Raw genomic sequence first — 19,473 nt, 5'->3', positions numbered from 1 at the left:
TAAATCTGCTATTTTTGCAGAAAGACCTTGAAAACAACCCAGTGGGTAAAACTCGCGCTGAACTGAGCTTTCAAATGGGCATACACGATTAATATAAAAGTTGTCAAGAAAATATTTGAAATGATATGATACACTGAAGCATTGGATGGAAAACTTCTCAGCTGTTTTCTTTTTTTTTTTTTTTGGGGGGGGGGGGGGGGGGGGTAAATTAGAAAATTACACTATTCTATTCTAAATACATCCATGAAAATCAGAAAATAAAATATTCAAAAATTGAGAAGGTAGACCAACTATAGATTTATATAATATACTCTCAGTGTAATTTGCTACATAAGACGTCATCCAATCAATCAGCTGCACTATTTGCTAAATTAATCAATATATGTATTATCCGCCAACAATCCGATAGAAAAGGACGGCATCTAAACTCAGGAGATGGTGTATCTGAAAGTTATCTGTTTTGTTTAAAAGGCACAACATTATACCTTTTAAACCGGACACAACGTTCCAAAAACAAGACACGACATTATAAGCTCATTCATCAAATTGGATTAATACATACTTGGGAACTTCCAGGCAATGCAGCCCTGCAGGTGATCCATATCTTTTCAATAACCTACGGATTTGCAGTCATTCAGGCATGACAGGTGGTGAGGCAGGTGCTGCTAGACAAGTTCAAGGATGAAGTGCCACCACAAAGAAAAGACCAGCTTATCAGAGCCTGCGCTAATGCTATTTTCCTGCTCGTGTCGCATTTCTTCTTGAACTCTGTCGACATCTGAAAAGTATATTGTTGTGGATTATGAACCAACTATAGGTCACTTTTTATGTAGGACCAAATTAACCTGCCTCTCTCATAAAACTTCTGTCACTCATTTATATGCATCTCTATAAAGATATTTAATTTCGAAAAATAATCAAAACTTTCATATATATGTGTGTACATGGTGGTGTTGAAAAAATGCTGATGTTGTATATAAATTTTGTTTTTCCTACTAACAAAAATCCATGTCCAATAATTTTATTCTTTTTTTGCTCTTTCAGGAAGCAAGCATAGCCTTGGAACAACTAATCAAAGTAATATTTTCCATTACTTGGACATGTATTAAAAAAAAATATTGTGATATTTTCAAACCGGTCATTTTTTCATATATCACAATTTCATCATTTGTAATGGATGGATAAAATATTATTCATTTTGGATCAAATTTGGTGGCATGGCTAAGTGGGAAGGTTGGGGACTGCGGGGATGTCACCTGATCAATAAAAGAAACTCGAAATGCTCAAAGATAACTGCTGATTACTTGGATTTAGCTCCATTCAGAGACAGGCATCACATCTTTTTGGTCAGAATGTCCTGAATTCTATACTGCAAAAAATCATGATAGATACAAGGCCCTCCTTCCCAATGCTCAAAGATTCTCGAAGGTTTCCACCTAACCTGAATCAGCTTTACTCCACCTTCAACTAGAAGCTTTGTGATAGCATCCACAGAATGCGTCAAAGACGTCGTTATCCTTGGATTGTTGGTTGACATGCAATATTATTCAAGTAATTACATACATACTCTTTCCTAACGAACTTTGGGTCAAGATAAGATTTGATTGAGATACAAGGACTAGTATCATTTGGGATGAACCAGAGGATAATACTTTTCTTTTTTGTTTCTTTCTTTGGATGGATAACATATCTTACTCTCTATCCTTCTATGCGATCTTATCCACTAACAAATTTTCGCCGCCTTCTATTCTACGTTCTAACATCGCAATCGGAGGCAGGTCAAGCTTCCGAATCTACTGGTGCTAAACGAATCACCTCCCGCCAGACTCGCAAGACCACGAATTGTTACCACAAAATCTAACCGACCAAGAGAGCGTGTGGAGCCCAAGTGTGGTAAGAAAAGAAACTTTTTTAGCTGTCGCAAAGGATGGGAAGACACGTACGATGTGAAGGGGAGCGCGTGCGGGGAGCGGGCACGTCGACAGAAAAAAATAAAAAAAAAAGGAACGCGCGTGTCGTGTTCTCGCCTTCTCGGGTGTTGCGGCGTGATGGCAGATCGGTGAATGTTCTACACGTGCCTTCTTGGGGAGCGGATTGGATTCACGTTGAAGGAAATTTGGTAACGATGACCGGATGGACTCGGGGCTTTTATCAAAAAAAAAACAGGATGGATTCGGGGTCCATCCATAACCGATTTTAGAATCTTACTAACTTCTAAACCTTGTTATACTATGTATTAGTTTTAAAAAATCAGACATACCAATAACATTAAAATTAAATAAATTTATATTTAGATTTATAAGTTTATTTTCTAGAATGCTGATCAAAATTATTTAAAATTATCTGTGTGAAGTGCTGCCTAAATTCCGCGCGTACATACCACGCATTGCTTTTAAGAACTTCATATAGATTTTATAATGAGTTAAATCTTAAATGGTCTTTTGTATTTCTACTTTTTGTTTACAAAGATTTTTTTTATCATGATATTTTAATATTATGCCATGTAAGGACCATTAATTAAGTCGTCAATTCAAACAAAAATGATGGGATAAAATGATGGAACACCCTAAGATTCAGATAGTTGGTTTTGGATAGAGGTGCTATAATTGTAAAACCTTAACGAAAAGTGGACAAGAGAAAATGAGGACTTAGACACACATGATACATCAAGCCAAATCTAGAAAGCAAGTATTAGATAAACTGATTCTAGTTCTTTGGTTGAACAAAATTTGATTTAATTGCAATGAAAAAGACATGCATAAAGATTGTAAATAGATGACTATAATGTTGCAGAAATGTCTAATTAAATAAGGTTATCAGGAGAGAAACACAAAAGAAACTCCCGTATACTTGGGCTTGCCTACTCTTTTCTTATCTTGCATAAGACCCTCCTAATTGATTTATGATTTCATTATAGAAGTGCCATGTAGAAAAAAAATTAACATTTAGTTCTTTTTTTCTTGGCAGCCATCATCATATGGGCATAAATAAAACACATCGAACCTGTCTGTCGATTTTTAATATCACGATCTTTACACATAACATTTAGAAAGCAGGATTAGCATCTAAATAATAGCAATTTGGGTTGGAAGCCATGTTGGGGGAATCACAATCTCAATATTATCTTTTGAAATTATTTGCGACAACCTAAAACTAAATCACCAGTGTTTATAGTTACTCTTCTACCAACGGTGTTGGAAAAGTTTGTTTCAAATGTAATGCAATGAGAATCCAAAAGAATGAACAAACATCATATAGAGTGGGCATCTAAAAAGGAAATATGAAGCAGGCATCCTATTTTACTTTATTTTTGTTAATACCCATTCTAGAAATAACCCACAAATTGGAAACTTTTTGAAAAAATAAATTTTGTACTAATAAAAAATATCCAAAAATAGAAAGAAAAATTATATGAAAAAAAAAATCACAAAACTGGTTGTTCTATTAGTAAAAAAAATGCTAACTTTTAAGTTTTTTAATAAATATTAGTAGAACCATAGTAAAATAAATAAATATATTTTTTTAATTTCTCTGGTGCCGAACCCATATGATTTTTTTTTTCCAAAAGAATCTCCACCAAAGGAAAAGGAAACGAAGGTTTAAAAAATACATCATTCAATCTCACTTGTGGGCATCATGGATCCCACAGTTCCCGTTAATTATGCTGCACCCTTTCCGGTGTTATGGGGTGCATTGGCCCTGTCATAAGTGTCACAATAATTACTCCTTGCCACCATTATTCAAACCGTATGGCGTCGGCCCAAAGGCAAGTTGATGTCACGTAGACGTCCACAGGAGCAGCGAAAATCATTAACATTCATTGAGATGCGTTGCTTTTCACAGAAGTTTTCATTCAAACATCTATCTGAAAAGAAGTTTTCTTTGTCGGAACCTTTTCTTTTCTTTTCATTCACTCCATATTCTAACACCAGCATGAACTCCAAATAGTTAACGAAGTCCTGCCATTACGCGATTTAAAGACATCTTACAGTATAAACCCTTTCTTTCCTTTTTTTTCTGTTCTCTTTTGGTCATATTCTATTATATACAAACACAATTCTTATTTATCAACTCCACAGGTTCACAAACTCCAGACCTCAAACACACGATATCATTCCAAAATAGACTCAAAATAAATCTTGAAATAAAAAAAAGGGGAGCGCGAGAGTGCCATTTCGGCTTCCCCGTAGCTATACCCACTTCCAGCCTTGCCCACATCACGCCGCCGAGGGCGCAGCGACGTAATGCACAACCCCGGCCTCCGACAGCACCGCCAGGAACGGCTGCTTCAACCCGTCCGCCGCCGCCCCCGCTGTCGCCGGAACTCCGTCCACCACCACCGCCGGCCCCTTGTAGTCCAACGACTCGTCGTTGTATATATCCCACCACTTCTCCACCAGCATCTTGATGTCCTCCCGGTCCATATTCGCCTCCTTCCCCGTGTACCTCCACGGCTTTGACCCCTGAAAAAAAAAAGAGAAAAACCATATCAGCACCAAATTGAAAGCATGGAAACATGGGATCCACCACGATCAGATGGCCACGACTTGATCACACGTACCGCAGCGCAGTAGTGGACCACCTTGACCTTGTCCAGCTGCACGTTCTCCGGGTGCCTCCACAGCATCGCGAGGACCAAATTGTAAACCCCGGCGATCGGCTTGTAAATATCCTTGAAGAACATGTTCAAAAAGTCCTACGCCCAAATAAAAATACAAAACTCAGCACCGCTTGCCAAAAACCCCCCTGGAATTTGTCCAAATGACGAAGAGGTCGACCGTAGGATTACCTGCTCGGCGAAGGGTGTGGGGGTAATGGACTTGAGGGTCTTAAGGAGAGACTCGGCGGTGGCGAGGCTGGGCTCATGGACGAACATGCCGGCGTTGAAGTAGAGCGCCGGCGGCGCTCCAAGCTTGTCCTCCGGCCAAGATACCTTATCCGGGCACTGCTGGCAGTATCCGATCTGGTATTGCGGCGTGTGACTCCAAGTTTTCTCGCAGAAACAATCCATGACCGCATAGAAATGCCCACCCGGGAGATCGAAGAGGTGGTCGATGTTATCGTATACCTGGATATCCGCGTCCAGGTATATCATCTTCTGGTACTCCACAAACTGCACGACATGACACCAGGACCATATTTAGAATAACACAGACATGGATTCCTTAAAATTAGAGTGAGGGAGAGCGTTGACAGTGGCAACGGGGCGGTGAGATTACCTCCCAGATACGGAGCTTGGAGTAGTTTATCACGTAGTAGGCCATGGCGAACTGGGTCTGGTTTTCCGGGGGGTGGACGGGCTCGATCTCGCGGACGAGGCAGCCCTGGGAGCGGAGGATCCGGCGGTGGCCCTCCGGAACGTCCGGCAGCATGGCTACTACCAGCGGATACGCGGATTTTACCTTCCTCAGTCCCTTCGCCAGCCCGACAACGCCCTTCCAGTAGTCCCCGTCGCCGGCGAGGAACGTCACGTACGCCCTTCTCGACACCGCCGCCGCCGGCCGCTTTCCATATGCAGCGACCGCCGCCGCCGCCCTCCTGACGATCTCCGGCGCCATCGCTGTCAACTCGCACAGAAGTTTAATGAGAAGAAGAGGAGCGGAAGAGAGGAAAGGGAGGAGGAGGAGACTCGGAAAGAAGGACAAGAGGAGAGAGCTTGGAAACTTTGAAAAGTTGGAACGATCTTCAAGAGACTTCGAGGATCACTTGAGGGGGATTGCGGAGGAATAAATAAGCACGAGGAGGGGACAGGTGGCTGCCGGTGTTCGTAAGATGAGCGGTGGGTTGTTCCGCCTGAGCGGAGTGGAAGGTGGACCGTACACGTGTCGTGTTGGTGAATCGAGCGGTCCAGGAGGGTTCTGAGAAGGAGGAGGCGAGAACAATTTTAAGCCCGGCAACTGTCGGATGGTTCACTTTTAAGATTTTATATTTGTTAGAACGGATGAGATTTGTCGGTAGCGCTGGTCTAGTTTAATTGACTTGGACCTGCTGCCGTAAACGGTTCCCTTTGTCCTTTTTGTTAGATGGCATGGGACGTGTCATCCGTTTGAGGACACATATGAGACCAACAAATGCTCGGAAGTTTTTCTATTCAACCCTTTTCTTTCTTTTTGTTGCTGGATATCTAGTTCGTATACATCTTCTCTTTATTTTCCGAGCTTCTAGTGAGTTACAAACAGAGTTATTAGAAAAGATCAAATCTTTAATAATTCCATCATACATGATTGAATTGCGAAAACTTTTGGATAGGTATCCTACATCTGAACTGAATTTTTTCTGGTTAAACAATCTCCTTCTAATTACTCTGGAACAATTAGAAGATTCTCTGGAAGAAATATAGGGTTCTGCTGTGCCAACATTGGTAGTTAGAATTTAGAATGCGTGCTAGCCATACACTTGGTGAGTCCCGCATAAGCCTCTTCCACCGACGATCATAACCGTCCATAGTAGATCTTTATAAGATATCTGCTTCCATGATTGGTTATAAAGCCATTCGAGACCACGTGTACGATGTATCACTTTTGCTGGCTTTGATATCTTATACCACAAGTAATTTGACCCTGCTCTAGATTCACTTAAGCATCTCTGTTGGGGAAGCTATTAGAACCCAAGGACACGGTGTTCCACCCCACGTTGTCACGTGGCGGGATATCACCGCCGCAGCCCGACGGTTTAACTCCGCGACGGAGATTGAGAGGGATTGGAAGTTCTTCAACGCCGTAACAAGCAGGCTTCACTAAGGCTGTCATGACGCCACGTGTCAGTCCAGAACCTTCGCGCGAATCTTCGGTTGGGCTAGCCAACCACCACCGCCCTCGTCGCGCATTCGCGCCCACCTCCCCGATTTAACGCTAAATGGAGTTGACTAAAACAAGCGGTGATGAGACCTGCAGGACAAATTCCTTTTATTCCAGATCTCCTGGGACCCACGTATCGAAGACCGCATTGATCCGAGCACCGGCCATGGAATTCAAAGCCCAAGAATTCGTACGCTCTCGCTTTCCCAAAGATCTAGTTAAGACACTTTATCCTACATTCATATTTAAATCGAGACCAGGAACACGCCGCGCTACAGTGTATCCTCAAAATCAAACCGTTGGATTGAAATTGGATGATGATAGACTGCGTCGTGGAAAAATGTTAAACTATTTTGATGGAATGATGCCGACAGAGGCGACCAGTCTGTTCTAGTAACGGGAGACTCGTTCTTCGTGCATGTGGCGACGAATTGGTCGGTCCACTCCCATGATGATGTTACGTAATTTAGTTTGTGGGACCAGCCTTATCCGTCTTTTCGAAATTTTTAAGGGCTATACTACGTAGGACAAGTCAGATAGGTGCATCGGGAGCCAGTTGGTTGTTAATTTCTGGCTTGGCGTGTCACCATTTTAGCTAGCCTCAAGAACATGGCAAGTCTACAAGAGTGCCACGAACATGGCAGGTCAACTATCTGCTTGTAGTATGACAGTAATGTGAGGAATATTTAATTCAAGTTGGAATTGAACGTAGGGCAAGACTTTTCTACTAAAATATGAAAATTCAAAGATAAACACTAGGCTCAACATGGTTGCTATAAACTTGGCTCTATAAAAAAAAAAAAAATTATGGTATGAGCATATATACTACAGTGTCGCTATCTAGCGTGACAAGTTAGAATGAATTATTCTTTATGATAAATATTATAATTCGCAAATTTAGCGCATGCAAATGAATTTTAGGTTTGGACTTTTTTTTATTTTATTTAGGTCAGCTAATCACCATATGCACGGGTGACTACATCAAGAAAAAGTAGTAATCAATAAATATTGATCATAGCATAACATGCGAAATGGATAATTTATTTAAGTCAAAAAAATACTATATAATATTGAGAGTATATGACTGATATATAAATTCTTATTCTTTATCTCATTGAAATATAAAGATAAACAAAGATGCCTTCTTTAAGAATCACTTAGGATTTATCATAACTTTCCTAAAAAATGTTAAACTTAACAGCACGAGAAAACACCATAATTAATAAAAAATAGAAAGAATGCGGATAAAAACCAATTTTCTACTCAAGTAATAAAATGCTTGTGAGGCAATTAATGAGGTATGCCTAGAATTTACTAGTTATATTCTAAATTTACTATAGTCCAGATTTGCCAACTACAACAATTATATGTTGCTTGAATTTTAAAAGATATGATTGATAATCTTTTTTTATGAAATTAACTAATCAATTGAGTATTTTTCTCTCGTCAAATTAACTAGTTACCATCATGGAAAAGTTGCAAAAGTACCGCAAACATGGCAGACTAAATTTTCTAAAACTAATATGAAGTAATGTTGAGACTGTTTTATCCATTACCATAAGATTTAGACTTCATATCAAATGGTATCCTAAAAAGAATACCAAGCTTCTCATTTTTTATCTTTGAAGATACTGTAGACCCACAAAAGAATTGTGTGCTCTGTAGTAGAATTGGGCTTATTATAATGTTGCTATGTAGACTCATCCATTGTCAAAATTTAGAAAGAGCAAAGGCTTTTTGTTTGAGGGTGTTTTAGAAATAACACCAAGCTTTACATTTGAACTCATTACAGTGTCACAAAAGAAGAATCGGAGCATGACTAGTAGCTTGGTGCATATTATAACATTGCCATTTATCTTGGCGTATATATTTAAAAAGTTAAGCTATTGCTTCATCACTAGGACATAACTTAGACATCATATTTGTTAACCAATTGTCAACATCAAGAAAAATCAACAAACTTAGCATTTCTCTCACCAGCTTAACTTATAACAAATTATTTCCTAGAAAAAAAGTGAGAGCAGACTTACTATGACAAAGTATTAAGGATTGGAAATATTAGCATATCACAAATGTGATGTGTATAAACGATTTATTAGATGTAGATTATGCACCATTTTTTATCATATTAAATATCAATTAATCAGCACATGCATGTATGTAGCTTTAACTCAGCCCAAAATTCAACAAAGAAAAATTATGGCATTCGCAATAGATTGTTATCTACCTTGATGAGTTACAAGTTTTAAATTATCATGGATACAACTACATGTCTTTTCTTTTTATAACTACCTAATTTAGACATTAGATAACTACTTATTTCTAGCAATAAAAATCAACAATCTTGGTATTTTCTTATCTATCTTACATTGCAATGGAGAGAGAGAGAGGGGGGGGGGGGGGGGGGGGGGGAGGGGGTGAATCTATTGTGACACGACATTGTAAGTTATAGGTATCAATTTTTCACAAATGTGATGTATAGATGATTTTTTGGGCTTAGATTTTCTATCATTTCTTTTTATTTATTGTTGTGGAGACGACGCTTTGGCCGGAGCCTCGCGCAACAGCATAGCCCATACCGACCGAGCAGAGAAAGAGACCGCGTCCCCCATGAGGTATTGTCCGCTTTGGGAGTCGAGCGTACCCGGAGCCCTCCTCACGGTTTTGTCCCACAAAAGGGCCATCGTGAGGAAAGAGTTATTGAGCCCCCCATTTAAGGCGCAGAACCTTTCCACTACTAGTCGATGTGGGACTAACTTCGGCAACCCTCCTCCCCCCCGGAACATTTATATTGATCGACATACATATGCATGTGATTGCTTTAAGGGAAAGAAGTGACTATTGCTGAACTCAGATTTGGTTGTTTAGAAAACTTTGTAAGAGAAAATGAAGACGAAAAGCAAGTTATCCATGGAAAAAAAAAGGCCATTTTTGGAAACCCTTTCTACATAATTTACTTAATCATAGTCAGAGGACTCGATTTTTCCAAAAACTTAATCCATTTTTCAGTGCCTTCTCCAAGCAACCAAATGTACTCTAAAATGTTCCATGACTGATTTAAGTGCAAAGAGTAAATCATAGTTAATCTTGATCCAATCAAAATGAAGTCTTTGAATTAAATGTTTGCCACCAAATGCTTTTTGTTATGAATTTAATAAACATAATTATTTCTGATGTTATAATGTAACATGGAGAGGAATCAAGGAGGTCTGGACCAAGAAATAGTTGTATTTACAGATGTTGCATTTGGATGCGGTGTGACTGGCTATTCACATGGCACAGCGTAGACTGTGTTAGAAAGAGAGCATAAGAAAAAAAATCCAAAGTGGGTCCAAACTTGCAAGAATGTGACTAGGAGTAAAAGATACATCAAGCAGCTAATGAAAGGCAAACCTAGGATTTTCTAGTTATAACAAAAGCAGGTAAAAATCTGAATCCAATCGATGCAAGTTCATGGCATTGATTGGTTTGCCATGAAACCAATTCAAACACATAAAAGGAGACGCGAGTGAAATATTCGTCATTGATCAGTAAAAATGCAGATCCCTGCTTATAGTGCAGGTGCAGTGCCAAGATTAGGATGATTGGAACTCAGGCTGGAATTTGCTTTAATTTTTCATTCATTTCGTAACCAACGAGCTCTAGCTCAGTCCTAGAAGGACCGGGCTAAAATCAAATGCAATCCAGCTTGAACTCATCTGAGCTTCCACTTGTGCCCATCCCAATGGCTCAGTTCCTAACTCGAGACTAATTCTTTGATTCCAAGCTGAATGCTTGGATTTTGGACTATCATGGCCTACTTTTCACCCATAAATATAAGGAGCTCCAAGAATATGGCTATGTACTCTTCTTCTCTCTCAATGCAGTCTCTTGCATTCTACCCTTCATGAAAAGTCCCCATGTTTCTCTATGCTCTTCAACTTCATACACTCACCAATTTGTACTTCAATGGGAGAGGTCCAATCCGTGAAGCATGGCCATCCACGCATGGCACCATGACTCATGATCTTGTAGGCCCCTTGTAATATACGGTGCTGCAGGCATGCATCGCACGAAGCTATGCAACAATGTATTGCGTATTTCATAGACATCCATGATATTCGAAGTTCATGCATGATGACATGGGGAAAAATTTACCCTTTTCGTCGATCGCAACATGCAAAACCTTCGTGGACAATTTGAAAACCAAACAAGTTCAGTTTTGTGAGACCCATGGCCAATAGGGCTGGACAACTGGCTCATTGTTTGGATTGGGCCCGGGTCTAACTAACGAGAGCATGGTTAAGCCCAGCCCAAACTGGACGCCAGCTCTCCTTCCGTTGGTCATTCGATCCCACTCTTCTATGATTCTATTGCGGCTCCGCTTTGTCGGCCGTTGGAATTGGATAGGGAAGGGGATAGCGAAGCGAGATGGCCGCCGTGGCGCAGTTCTCCGGGCTGAGATGCCCGCCCCTCTCCTCGTCCCCGCTCTCCAAGCCCACCTCCTCTTCCTCCAAGCCTTCCCTGGGGCGGCCGTCCTTCTCCGTCGCCGCCGCGGCCTACGCCATCACGCCGGCCCAGAAGGAGCGGCAGAAGCTCAAGGATCTCTTCGAGGATGCCGCCGAGAGATGCCGCACCGCACCCATGGAGGCCGTCTCCTTCACCGTCGAGGACTTCCACGCCGCCCTCGACAAGTACGACTTCAACTCCGAGATCGGCACCAAGGTCCGTCCTTTTTTTCTCACCCGACGAAATTTGGCCTGCTTTATGTGCTAATTGGTGTAGTTCAGTACGTTTCAATCCCTTTTGCTTCAGGCAATTTCTGTTTTTTGATGGATTGTTTGATTTCGATGCGGACTGAGTTGCTTAGATGATTTATTGTTTCGTTTAGAGTTGATAAATCGAGTCCCTTCATGGAATGCTGAATAAAAATTTCATCCTTTGCGTGTGTAAAAATAGATATTTGATTAGGAGAGCTGAGTTTTCTTTTCAAAGGGTTCCCAAGAATGGTTCTATGACAATTACTTAATTGTCAAACCCTTTTCCTTGGTTTCAACGTATGGTACAATTTTGATGCACATTGATTGATTAATTTAGCAATTGGTATGCCAATTTGAGCCTGTAATTTATTTGAAAAATAATCCTATTCGTCGATATATAGCATCTTCAATAGTATTGTTTACTGTGGATATATAAGGGTTTCAAGTCTTGTCATTAGTTTTTTGTCCATAGTATTAAATAGAAAAATGAAAGACTGTAAATTTATTGCTGGCTACTAGCTGGAATTAGAATTTGTTCTGTAACTTAGTGGATATGTAGGAATGTGCTGGGATGCACTGGTTTGCTCCTTTTGGTAATTGAATTAATTAATTAAAAGGGGAAAAAGTGTACCGGATGATTTCAAAGCTTGAACCGAATCTACTGGGTCTATTCTGAAATTGCTGACACGGAAATGCATTAAATCAGGGTAGGGCATAAAGGAGTCCATGTTCGATATTGATTTGGACAAATGGTGAAAATGGGTTCTTGGACAAGAGCTTCTATTGGTTACATTTATTATTTTGTTGATTTGTGGCCCTAAGTTTCAGTTTTTTTTAGCTGGACAGATCTTTCTGTAGGCATTGTGTTATTTACGGCATATCTTTGTTGCCTTGGAATGCCTAATTGATTGATCCATCATTTTTCTTTCAGGTTAAAGGGACAGTCTTTATGACAGATGTCAATGGCGCACTTGTTGATATCACAGCAAAATCATCAGCGTACTTACCTGTTCAAGAAGCATGTATTCACAAAATCAAGCATGTAGCAGAGGCAGGTATATATCCAGGATTAGTCGACGAGTTTACTATAGTTGGAGAGAATATGGCTGATGATAGCTTGATATTGAGCCTACGGTCAATTCAGTATGACCTTGCATGGGAAAGATGTAGGCAGCTTCAGGCTGAGGATGTTATTGTCACGGGTAAGGTGAGGATCCGGAACAACAAAATTTCCTAATTCCTTTTTATGTGACAAATAGATTCCCTCTTTGGAGAACACTGGACCCATGATAAGTTTGTTTGAGTTACCTACCGCCCATCCAAATTTGGAAAATTTTGATAATGTTTAGTACAAGCTTGCTAGTTAACAACCATGTGTCTCGATAAGACAAGGCCTTCTCTTTATGTTTATGTAGATATATTAATAGTCGTTGCATGTGGATTTATCTGACTTGTGCTCATAATTTACACTGTCCTGCTGCAATCACTTCTTACGACCTTGTCTTTTTCAAATTTTTTTTGCCTATAAGCATATTCCTGTCATTTATGTGAACCCTTTCTGTTCAACTTGCCTGTAAGCATATTCTTGACAATGAGATATAATAAGCTCAGCTTGACTATATGTACAAACCTTCTCTTCCATGCCTCACTTGCTAATGATCTATCAACTCACAATAAACAGAATACCCAAAAGCAGATACTTCAATTTTGTCTAAAATGTGTGCAGTCCTAATTAGTTTCTCATTATCCTCTCTCTCTCTCCCTTCCCCTCTCTCCACAGCAATTAAATCAAGAGCAACATGTCTCACTTGTGATTGATGAATGAGAATGAATTATGTTAACATCCCAAAGGATCTTTTGCTTAGTTTAAGCTTTCAATTTATAATGCAACATAATTGGAGTATGTTCTCACTTTCACAATTTCAAGCAAGCCCCACAGCCATGAACTTTCCAAGAAATTTTTTGTTAAACTTCAAACAGAATGGTTCTTCTAAAGTTGAATACTCAGATGATAAATTTCTTTCCATAATCTCTCATTGTTAGTTGAATAACTGATTTAGGAGATGCCTTTTTTTTTAGTAAAACTCATCTCTTTACACCAAAATGTTCTTTCTTCTCTTTTTCCCCAACACCTATTTTGGATTATCCACATCTGATCTTACTACAGGCCTAAGTGATCCCTGTGCAACTTTTACTGGAGATCTTTGAGAGGAGGATGATTGAAGAAATTACTATTGGTCAGCTGAAAGCTTGTTAAAATAAGAAATAGCAGGCCTTGACGTGACTTTCAAACCATGAAAAGAGCCCTATTGTGAAAGTAGTCTAGAGGTGGGAAATGATAAGATTTCTTTTGGAAAGACTTAGTCTCATTGCTTTGGGTTTTTTCTTCCCACAAATGCTTTGGTAAGTGACTCCTAGGTAGAGCTGATCAAAATCCGGGCCGGGCCGGGCTCGGGCCGGGCTCTACAGCAGAAATTAGGCCCGATGGCTATGCCCAGACCCGGCCCGGCCCGACTGTCGGGCTTAAATTTTTGTCCAGGCCCGACCGGACCTTATAAATCTGGTCCCAGGCCCGACCCGACAGGCCCGACCCGACCTTATAAATCTGGTCCTAGGCCCGACCCGACAGGCCCGACCCGACATGCCCGATTTCTTTTTTTTTTTTTGGAATCTAGAAATGGGCCAAAATGGCCTTACAGCTTAATGGGCTCTCTAAAACTAGATGTATTTTTCTATCTTTATTTTGTTTCTCCAATGGTTAATTGGTTAATGTTAACCATATAAGTAGCCTATTTCAAATAGATAGTGTTGGTGGTGGTTTCAAACTTTGTAATTTGGATATATCTACAAACATTAAAAAAGAAAAAATTTGCATCTTCAAGCCAATAGAAAGAAAATAAAATGTATGAAACACTATTGTCCAGCTGAGAATTACAACCCAACAATAAAAACTACAAACTTAGACAATTACATATTTAGACAAAATTCAAATTACATTGTCCCATTAACATTATAACAAACATGCATCTTTGTGCATTCAAAAGTAAATATAATCATAATTCTTGAAGCCACTTCCATAATAGAAAACTGTAGAAGAACATCCTTGCATCTTCTAACTCTCAAAACCTACAAACATAAAATTGAAATATTAGCAATTGAAAATTCAGTTATAGCAAGAATAAGAATGGACCCACATGCCACAGGACTGTACAGACACTTTATTGATGGACTGGTATCTAAATTTTTAAAAGCAGTTTATATCTTCAGAATCTAAAATATCAGAAGGAAACATAATGTGAATAAAAAATACTAAGATGCAAAGGCCATTCTCATGAATTACTTGCTTCTTTTTTCTAGAGATAAATTGGTTGCTTCAATATCTTATTGTTGAATAAGCTGCTAGGTTTTCCAAAAGGTTTTTTCTAAGCTTCATGTTTTATTCTTGTTTCCGGGAGAGCCGCCGCCCTCCTCCCTCTTTTCCTCCACCGGTACACCCAAAACAAAACTACTGTCCCCAACTTCACCGGGAAGACTCGTAGCCACCTCGGCAGTCGGCACCTCCCTCTCCCCCCCACCTCAAAACCCGGCCCGATGGGAAGCTCCGAAGTCCCCACCTCCCTCCCTCTCCGAGTTCCGACTCGGAACTTCCGAGCTCTCCCGCTCCCCCCCCACCTCTCCCTCTCCGAGTTCCGACTCGGAACATCCGGGCTTGACTGTGAAGGATTTGGGCAAAATTCATCCGGGATCAAAGAGGAGGAGGAGAAGGAGAAAAAGCTTACCGGTGACTCGGTGACCGGAGCCGTGGAGGTTGCCGTCCGGGGGAGAAGGACGCGAAGAGCCGCCGGTCGGTCGTTGAAGAGGCGACGACACCGAGAGGAGCGGTGGCTACAGGGAAACCGGCAGCAACCGGCTACAGGGGCGGCTATCAGGAAAGGGGGGGCGGCGGCTCTCAGCGAGGGAAGGGGGGGCAGCGGCTCTCAGCGAAGGAAGGGGGGGCGGCGGCTCTCACCTCTCAGCGAGGGAAGGGGGGGGGGGCGGCGGCTCATCAGCGAGGGAAGGGGGGGCGGCGGCTTTCAGCTAGGGAAGGGGTGGCGGCGGCTCTCAGCGACGGAAGAGGGAGGGTCGCGGCGGCTCTCAGCGAGGGGAGGGGGAGGGGGGGGGGGTTTAGGATTTAGTATTAGCTTTTAGGGTTTCTTATTTTTTTTTAATATTATCAGTATTTTATAGTCGGGCCGGGCCGAACCGGGCCTTTTTTTAAAAGTGTCCAGGCCCGGCCCGATTTTTTTGGTCGGGGCCGTTTTTCCTGCCCAGGCCCGACCAATAGGCCTTTTTTCAATGCCCAAGCCCGAAAAATTTCGGGCCGGGCCGGGCGGGCCGGGCGGGCCAGAAGGCCCGTGATCACCTCTACTCCTAGGTTTTCACTACTTGGGTTTTTCCCTTTCTTGTATTGTTTCATAGACTTCCTCTTTGTTGTCACTTCATAACTTGTAGGACCTCCTTTATTATCACCTTTATAAACTTCTTGGATTTTTCCCTGTTTCTTTCTCTTTTCCTCCTCCTCCTCCTCCTCATCATCATCATCATTTTACTTCACATGCTACTGCTTCTTCAAGAAAAAGAAAAAGCATGAGTGGAACTTAATCTAAGAGGAGTTATATGAAATAGAACTTAACTTTTGTAAGCTTATGAATCCAATATGGAGTACATGCGGATCTGTTGCTGGAGTTGCATTAAAAATTTTATATGTTTCATATGTTTTCATTAAAATGTGACTCATATTATGGAGGACACTCAAAATGGGATACCAAAAAGTCCCACTAAGATTTAACGATATTTTTATCGGTTATGAGCAATTATCAGATTGAATGAAGTTATTATCTGATTGAGGCAACCATACTGTCTTGTGAGCAATGTGTTCCCTATATTTTTACCTTCTGATGTGCTGTACCAAATATTCTGGATGGCAGGTTATTGGGGGAAATAAAGGAGGTGTGGTAGCCATAGTGGAGGCCCTTCGTGGTTTTATTCCATTTTCACAGATTTCAACGGTTGGTCTTTAACTTGGCTTTAGCATCCTTTAATTTTTATTGGTGCTATTTTACTTGGACTGTCGAGCTTAATAAATTGACCTCTGCTAACCATGAGTTAAAATTTAATTTTATAGCTGATTCATTTTAAAGTCATTTTCATGTATCAGGCCTCATTGCAGAAGTCTTTCAATCTTCTCTCAATAAAGTTTAGTTTTATTTAGTTACTTTTGTGAGTGCTGTTTAATTGCACATTTGTACTTGATTTCCTGCATGATTCAGCTATTTGGAAAATGACTTGATTTTTCCATTTCTTAGCTAACTGAGGGTCTGTTTGGAATCGTCATTTTTTTGTGTTCTTGTTTCTCTACAAATTAGTAAACTATCACATGGAGATCGATGTTAAAGATAGTATTCATACAAAACTTTTGCTATTCCTTGTAGTTTTCACTGTGGAAAGCAATAAGAAGGGGGTCATCATACATTTTGTTCAGTTAGTTCATTTTTTCTTCTTCGGTTCTTGAAAAAAAAAGAAGCAGCAGAAAACAAAAGCAATTGCAAACAGGCCCTGACTTATCTGCTAACTTTGTCGGTTTGTCCAGCCTAACTTTGCAAGCCTCACACTGTTGTTTTGTCACTGATAACTGTTTAATTCTTTTACTTGGATTCAAAATGCTACCCTCATATAACAGTTTGATTAGTATTCACTGTATTTAATCCATGTTAAACCAGAAATCAACAGCAGAAGAACTCATTGATAAGGAGCTACCTCTTAAATTTGTGGAGGTTGATGAGGATCAATCTAGGCTTGTACTCAGTAACCGCAAGGCTATGGCAGATAGTCAGGCTCAGCTTGGAATTGGTTCAGTTGTCCTAGGAACTGTCCAGAGCTTGAAACCTTATGGTGCCTTCATTGATATTGGTGGAATAAATGGCCTTCTGCATGTTAGCCAGATTAGTCATGACCGTGTTTCAGACATCTCAACAGTCCTGCAACCTGGTGATACGCTCAAGGTATTTCATTCAGTTCATTTGTACTTCCCAGCTTCAGTCTTCTCCATGAGTTCATCCTTGTAAATTCTTTATGCAATAAGGTGATGATACTGAGTCATGACCGTGAAAGAGGCCGAGTAAGTCTGTCTACTAAAAAGTTGGAACCAACCCCCGGTGACATGATCCGCAATCCAAAGCTTGTTTTGGAGAAGGTAATATTAATTAAGTTTATCCTTTTTCTTCCCTCTGCTAGACTCATAGCCATCAACTCTGATCCAATTTGTTTCTATTAGGCGGATGAAATGGCTCAGATGTTCAGGCAGAGAATAGCTCAAGCAGAGGCGATGGCCCGAGCTGACATGCTGAGGTTCCAGCCTGAGGTATTTGCTAGCCCTATCAGATAAATACAAACCTTTATAACTGAATGCTTTCACAGGAGGGTGAGACTTGGTGCAACGGTAAGGTTGCTCTTTTATGACCTATAAGTCACGGGTTCGAAATACAGAAATAACTTCTCCCATGTAGCGTTGAATTCACAACGTCATATGGAAAACTTGATTTATGTTTTTCTTATCATCTGTGACATGGAAAGCTTTGAGTCAGTTAACATTTTATGTATAGGAAGAACTGTTTGCCTGTTTATTACCTATCAGTGCTTTGTGTAGATTCGTTTTAAGACATTTCAATACCATGAAAAATATCAGCATTTGATGATATGATAGGACCTATCCTTGGTTCTAGTCTGCATCATTACCATTGAATTGATTGGTTTTTATTTTATTCCTTTTGGCAGAGTGGCTTGACTCTCAATTCTGAGGGGGTTTTAGGTCCCCTTACATCAGACTTGCCTGCTGAGGGCTTGGATTTGAGTGATGTGCCACCTGCAGAAGACGATGTCACACCAGCAGAAGAAAATGAGTAGATACAGGACCAGCATCAGGTTATATAAATGTTCATAGGGCTGTGCAGGTTCAAAATGTTTATGAGGAGATTGTACAATTCACCTTAAGACTTTCAGTTTTAACTTTAACATGAATGCTTTGGATATGAGAAGAAAATCCTCCTGTTTTTGTTCTGTTACTAATTCTCTACTGTTACAGAAAACCTGCTTTCACTCTTTTTGGGTATTCCCCATGAACTTGCTTGGAAGCTGAAATATTTTTCTTTTTTCCATGGGAGATGCGGGAAGGAACCTGTGGGAGGATAATTTGAAGGTTTCTAGTAACTTTTCTGCTGAACTTGGAATTGGTTAGATAGGGTGGTGGTAGTTGATATAGGATTTTGAGTCAACTGGTGAATGTGATTTTTATTAGCCAAAAAAGGAAAGGAATAAGAAAAATAATTTTGAAAGGGAATATAAATTATCTTTTTGGATGCTTGAGAATGCTCCAAAGGTTGAAGGACAAAATGCATCTCTTAATCAACAATCTCCTTATTGGTTATACTAATGAGGTTGATTTACAAGTGACCATGCATTCTAGTGCATTTGGTAAGACTTGAAAGGAAGCAAGACTTGACTCCGACCTACTTTCTTTGCACAAGGAATTTTAAACAATTACCATGCTTTTTTTTTTTGTTTTGTTTTTTTCCAACCATTATGTGGCACTTGTCATTAATGTCTGTTCCTGTTGTTGTTTGCCTTCTCTTGAGTATACGGCAGAGTACTATAATCAACCAAATCCTCTATAAGGCAATGAAAATGTAATTTCTTTGTACCATGTCGCAAGAGAACTGTACCTGCGTATGTAACAGGAGCCCTATAGCATTACTAGTTGGTAGTAATTTCTGCCATGGAGCTAAGAAATGAATCAGGAGGGAAGGAAAGACAAATCAGAAGCATAATATATTAAAAATCTGTAGATCATGGAATAAACTTGTCTCTTCTGACCTGTTCTTTCATCTTTTCACACCTTATCT

The 19,473-nt window shown here is 40.4% G+C and overlaps 2 protein-coding genes across 2 annotated transcripts; one reads left to right on the top strand and one right to left on the bottom strand.

The window, feature by feature from the left end:
• Positions 1 to 3,934: 3,934 nt before the first annotated feature.
• Positions 3,935 to 5,716, bottom strand: LOC103701029 (galactinol synthase 2-like). Its single transcript, XM_008782963.4, has 4 exons — positions 5,220 to 5,716; positions 4,790 to 5,113; positions 4,562 to 4,696; positions 3,935 to 4,463 (listed from the first exon to the last, which is right to left on the bottom strand). Exons 1-4 carry the CDS (start codon positions 5,556 to 5,558, stop codon positions 4,218 to 4,220), a joined length of 1,044 nt encoding a protein of 347 aa, XP_008781185.2. The 5' UTR covers positions 5,559 to 5,716; the 3' UTR covers positions 3,935 to 4,217.
• A 5,409-nt stretch (positions 5,717 to 11,125) lies between these two features.
• Positions 11,126 to 18,640, top strand: LOC103701027 (30S ribosomal protein S1, chloroplastic). The gene is made up of 7 exons (XM_008782961.3): positions 11,126 to 11,501; positions 12,468 to 12,743; positions 16,504 to 16,584; positions 17,296 to 17,577; positions 17,658 to 17,768; positions 17,850 to 17,936; positions 18,350 to 18,640. Exons 1-7 carry the CDS (start codon positions 11,208 to 11,210, stop codon positions 18,476 to 18,478), a joined length of 1,260 nt encoding a protein of 419 aa, XP_008781183.1. The 5' UTR covers positions 11,126 to 11,207; the 3' UTR covers positions 18,479 to 18,640.
• The last annotated feature ends 833 nt before the right edge of the window (positions 18,641 to 19,473 follow it).

The sequence above is a fragment of the Phoenix dactylifera genome, chromosome 3 (assembly GCF_009389715.1).
Source record: "Phoenix dactylifera cultivar Barhee BC4 chromosome 3, palm_55x_up_171113_PBpolish2nd_filt_p, whole genome shotgun sequence".
Classification (NCBI taxonomy): Eukaryota; Viridiplantae; Streptophyta; class Magnoliopsida; order Arecales; family Arecaceae; genus Phoenix; species Phoenix dactylifera.
This window is presented reverse-complemented; position numbering and strand designations above follow the sequence as displayed.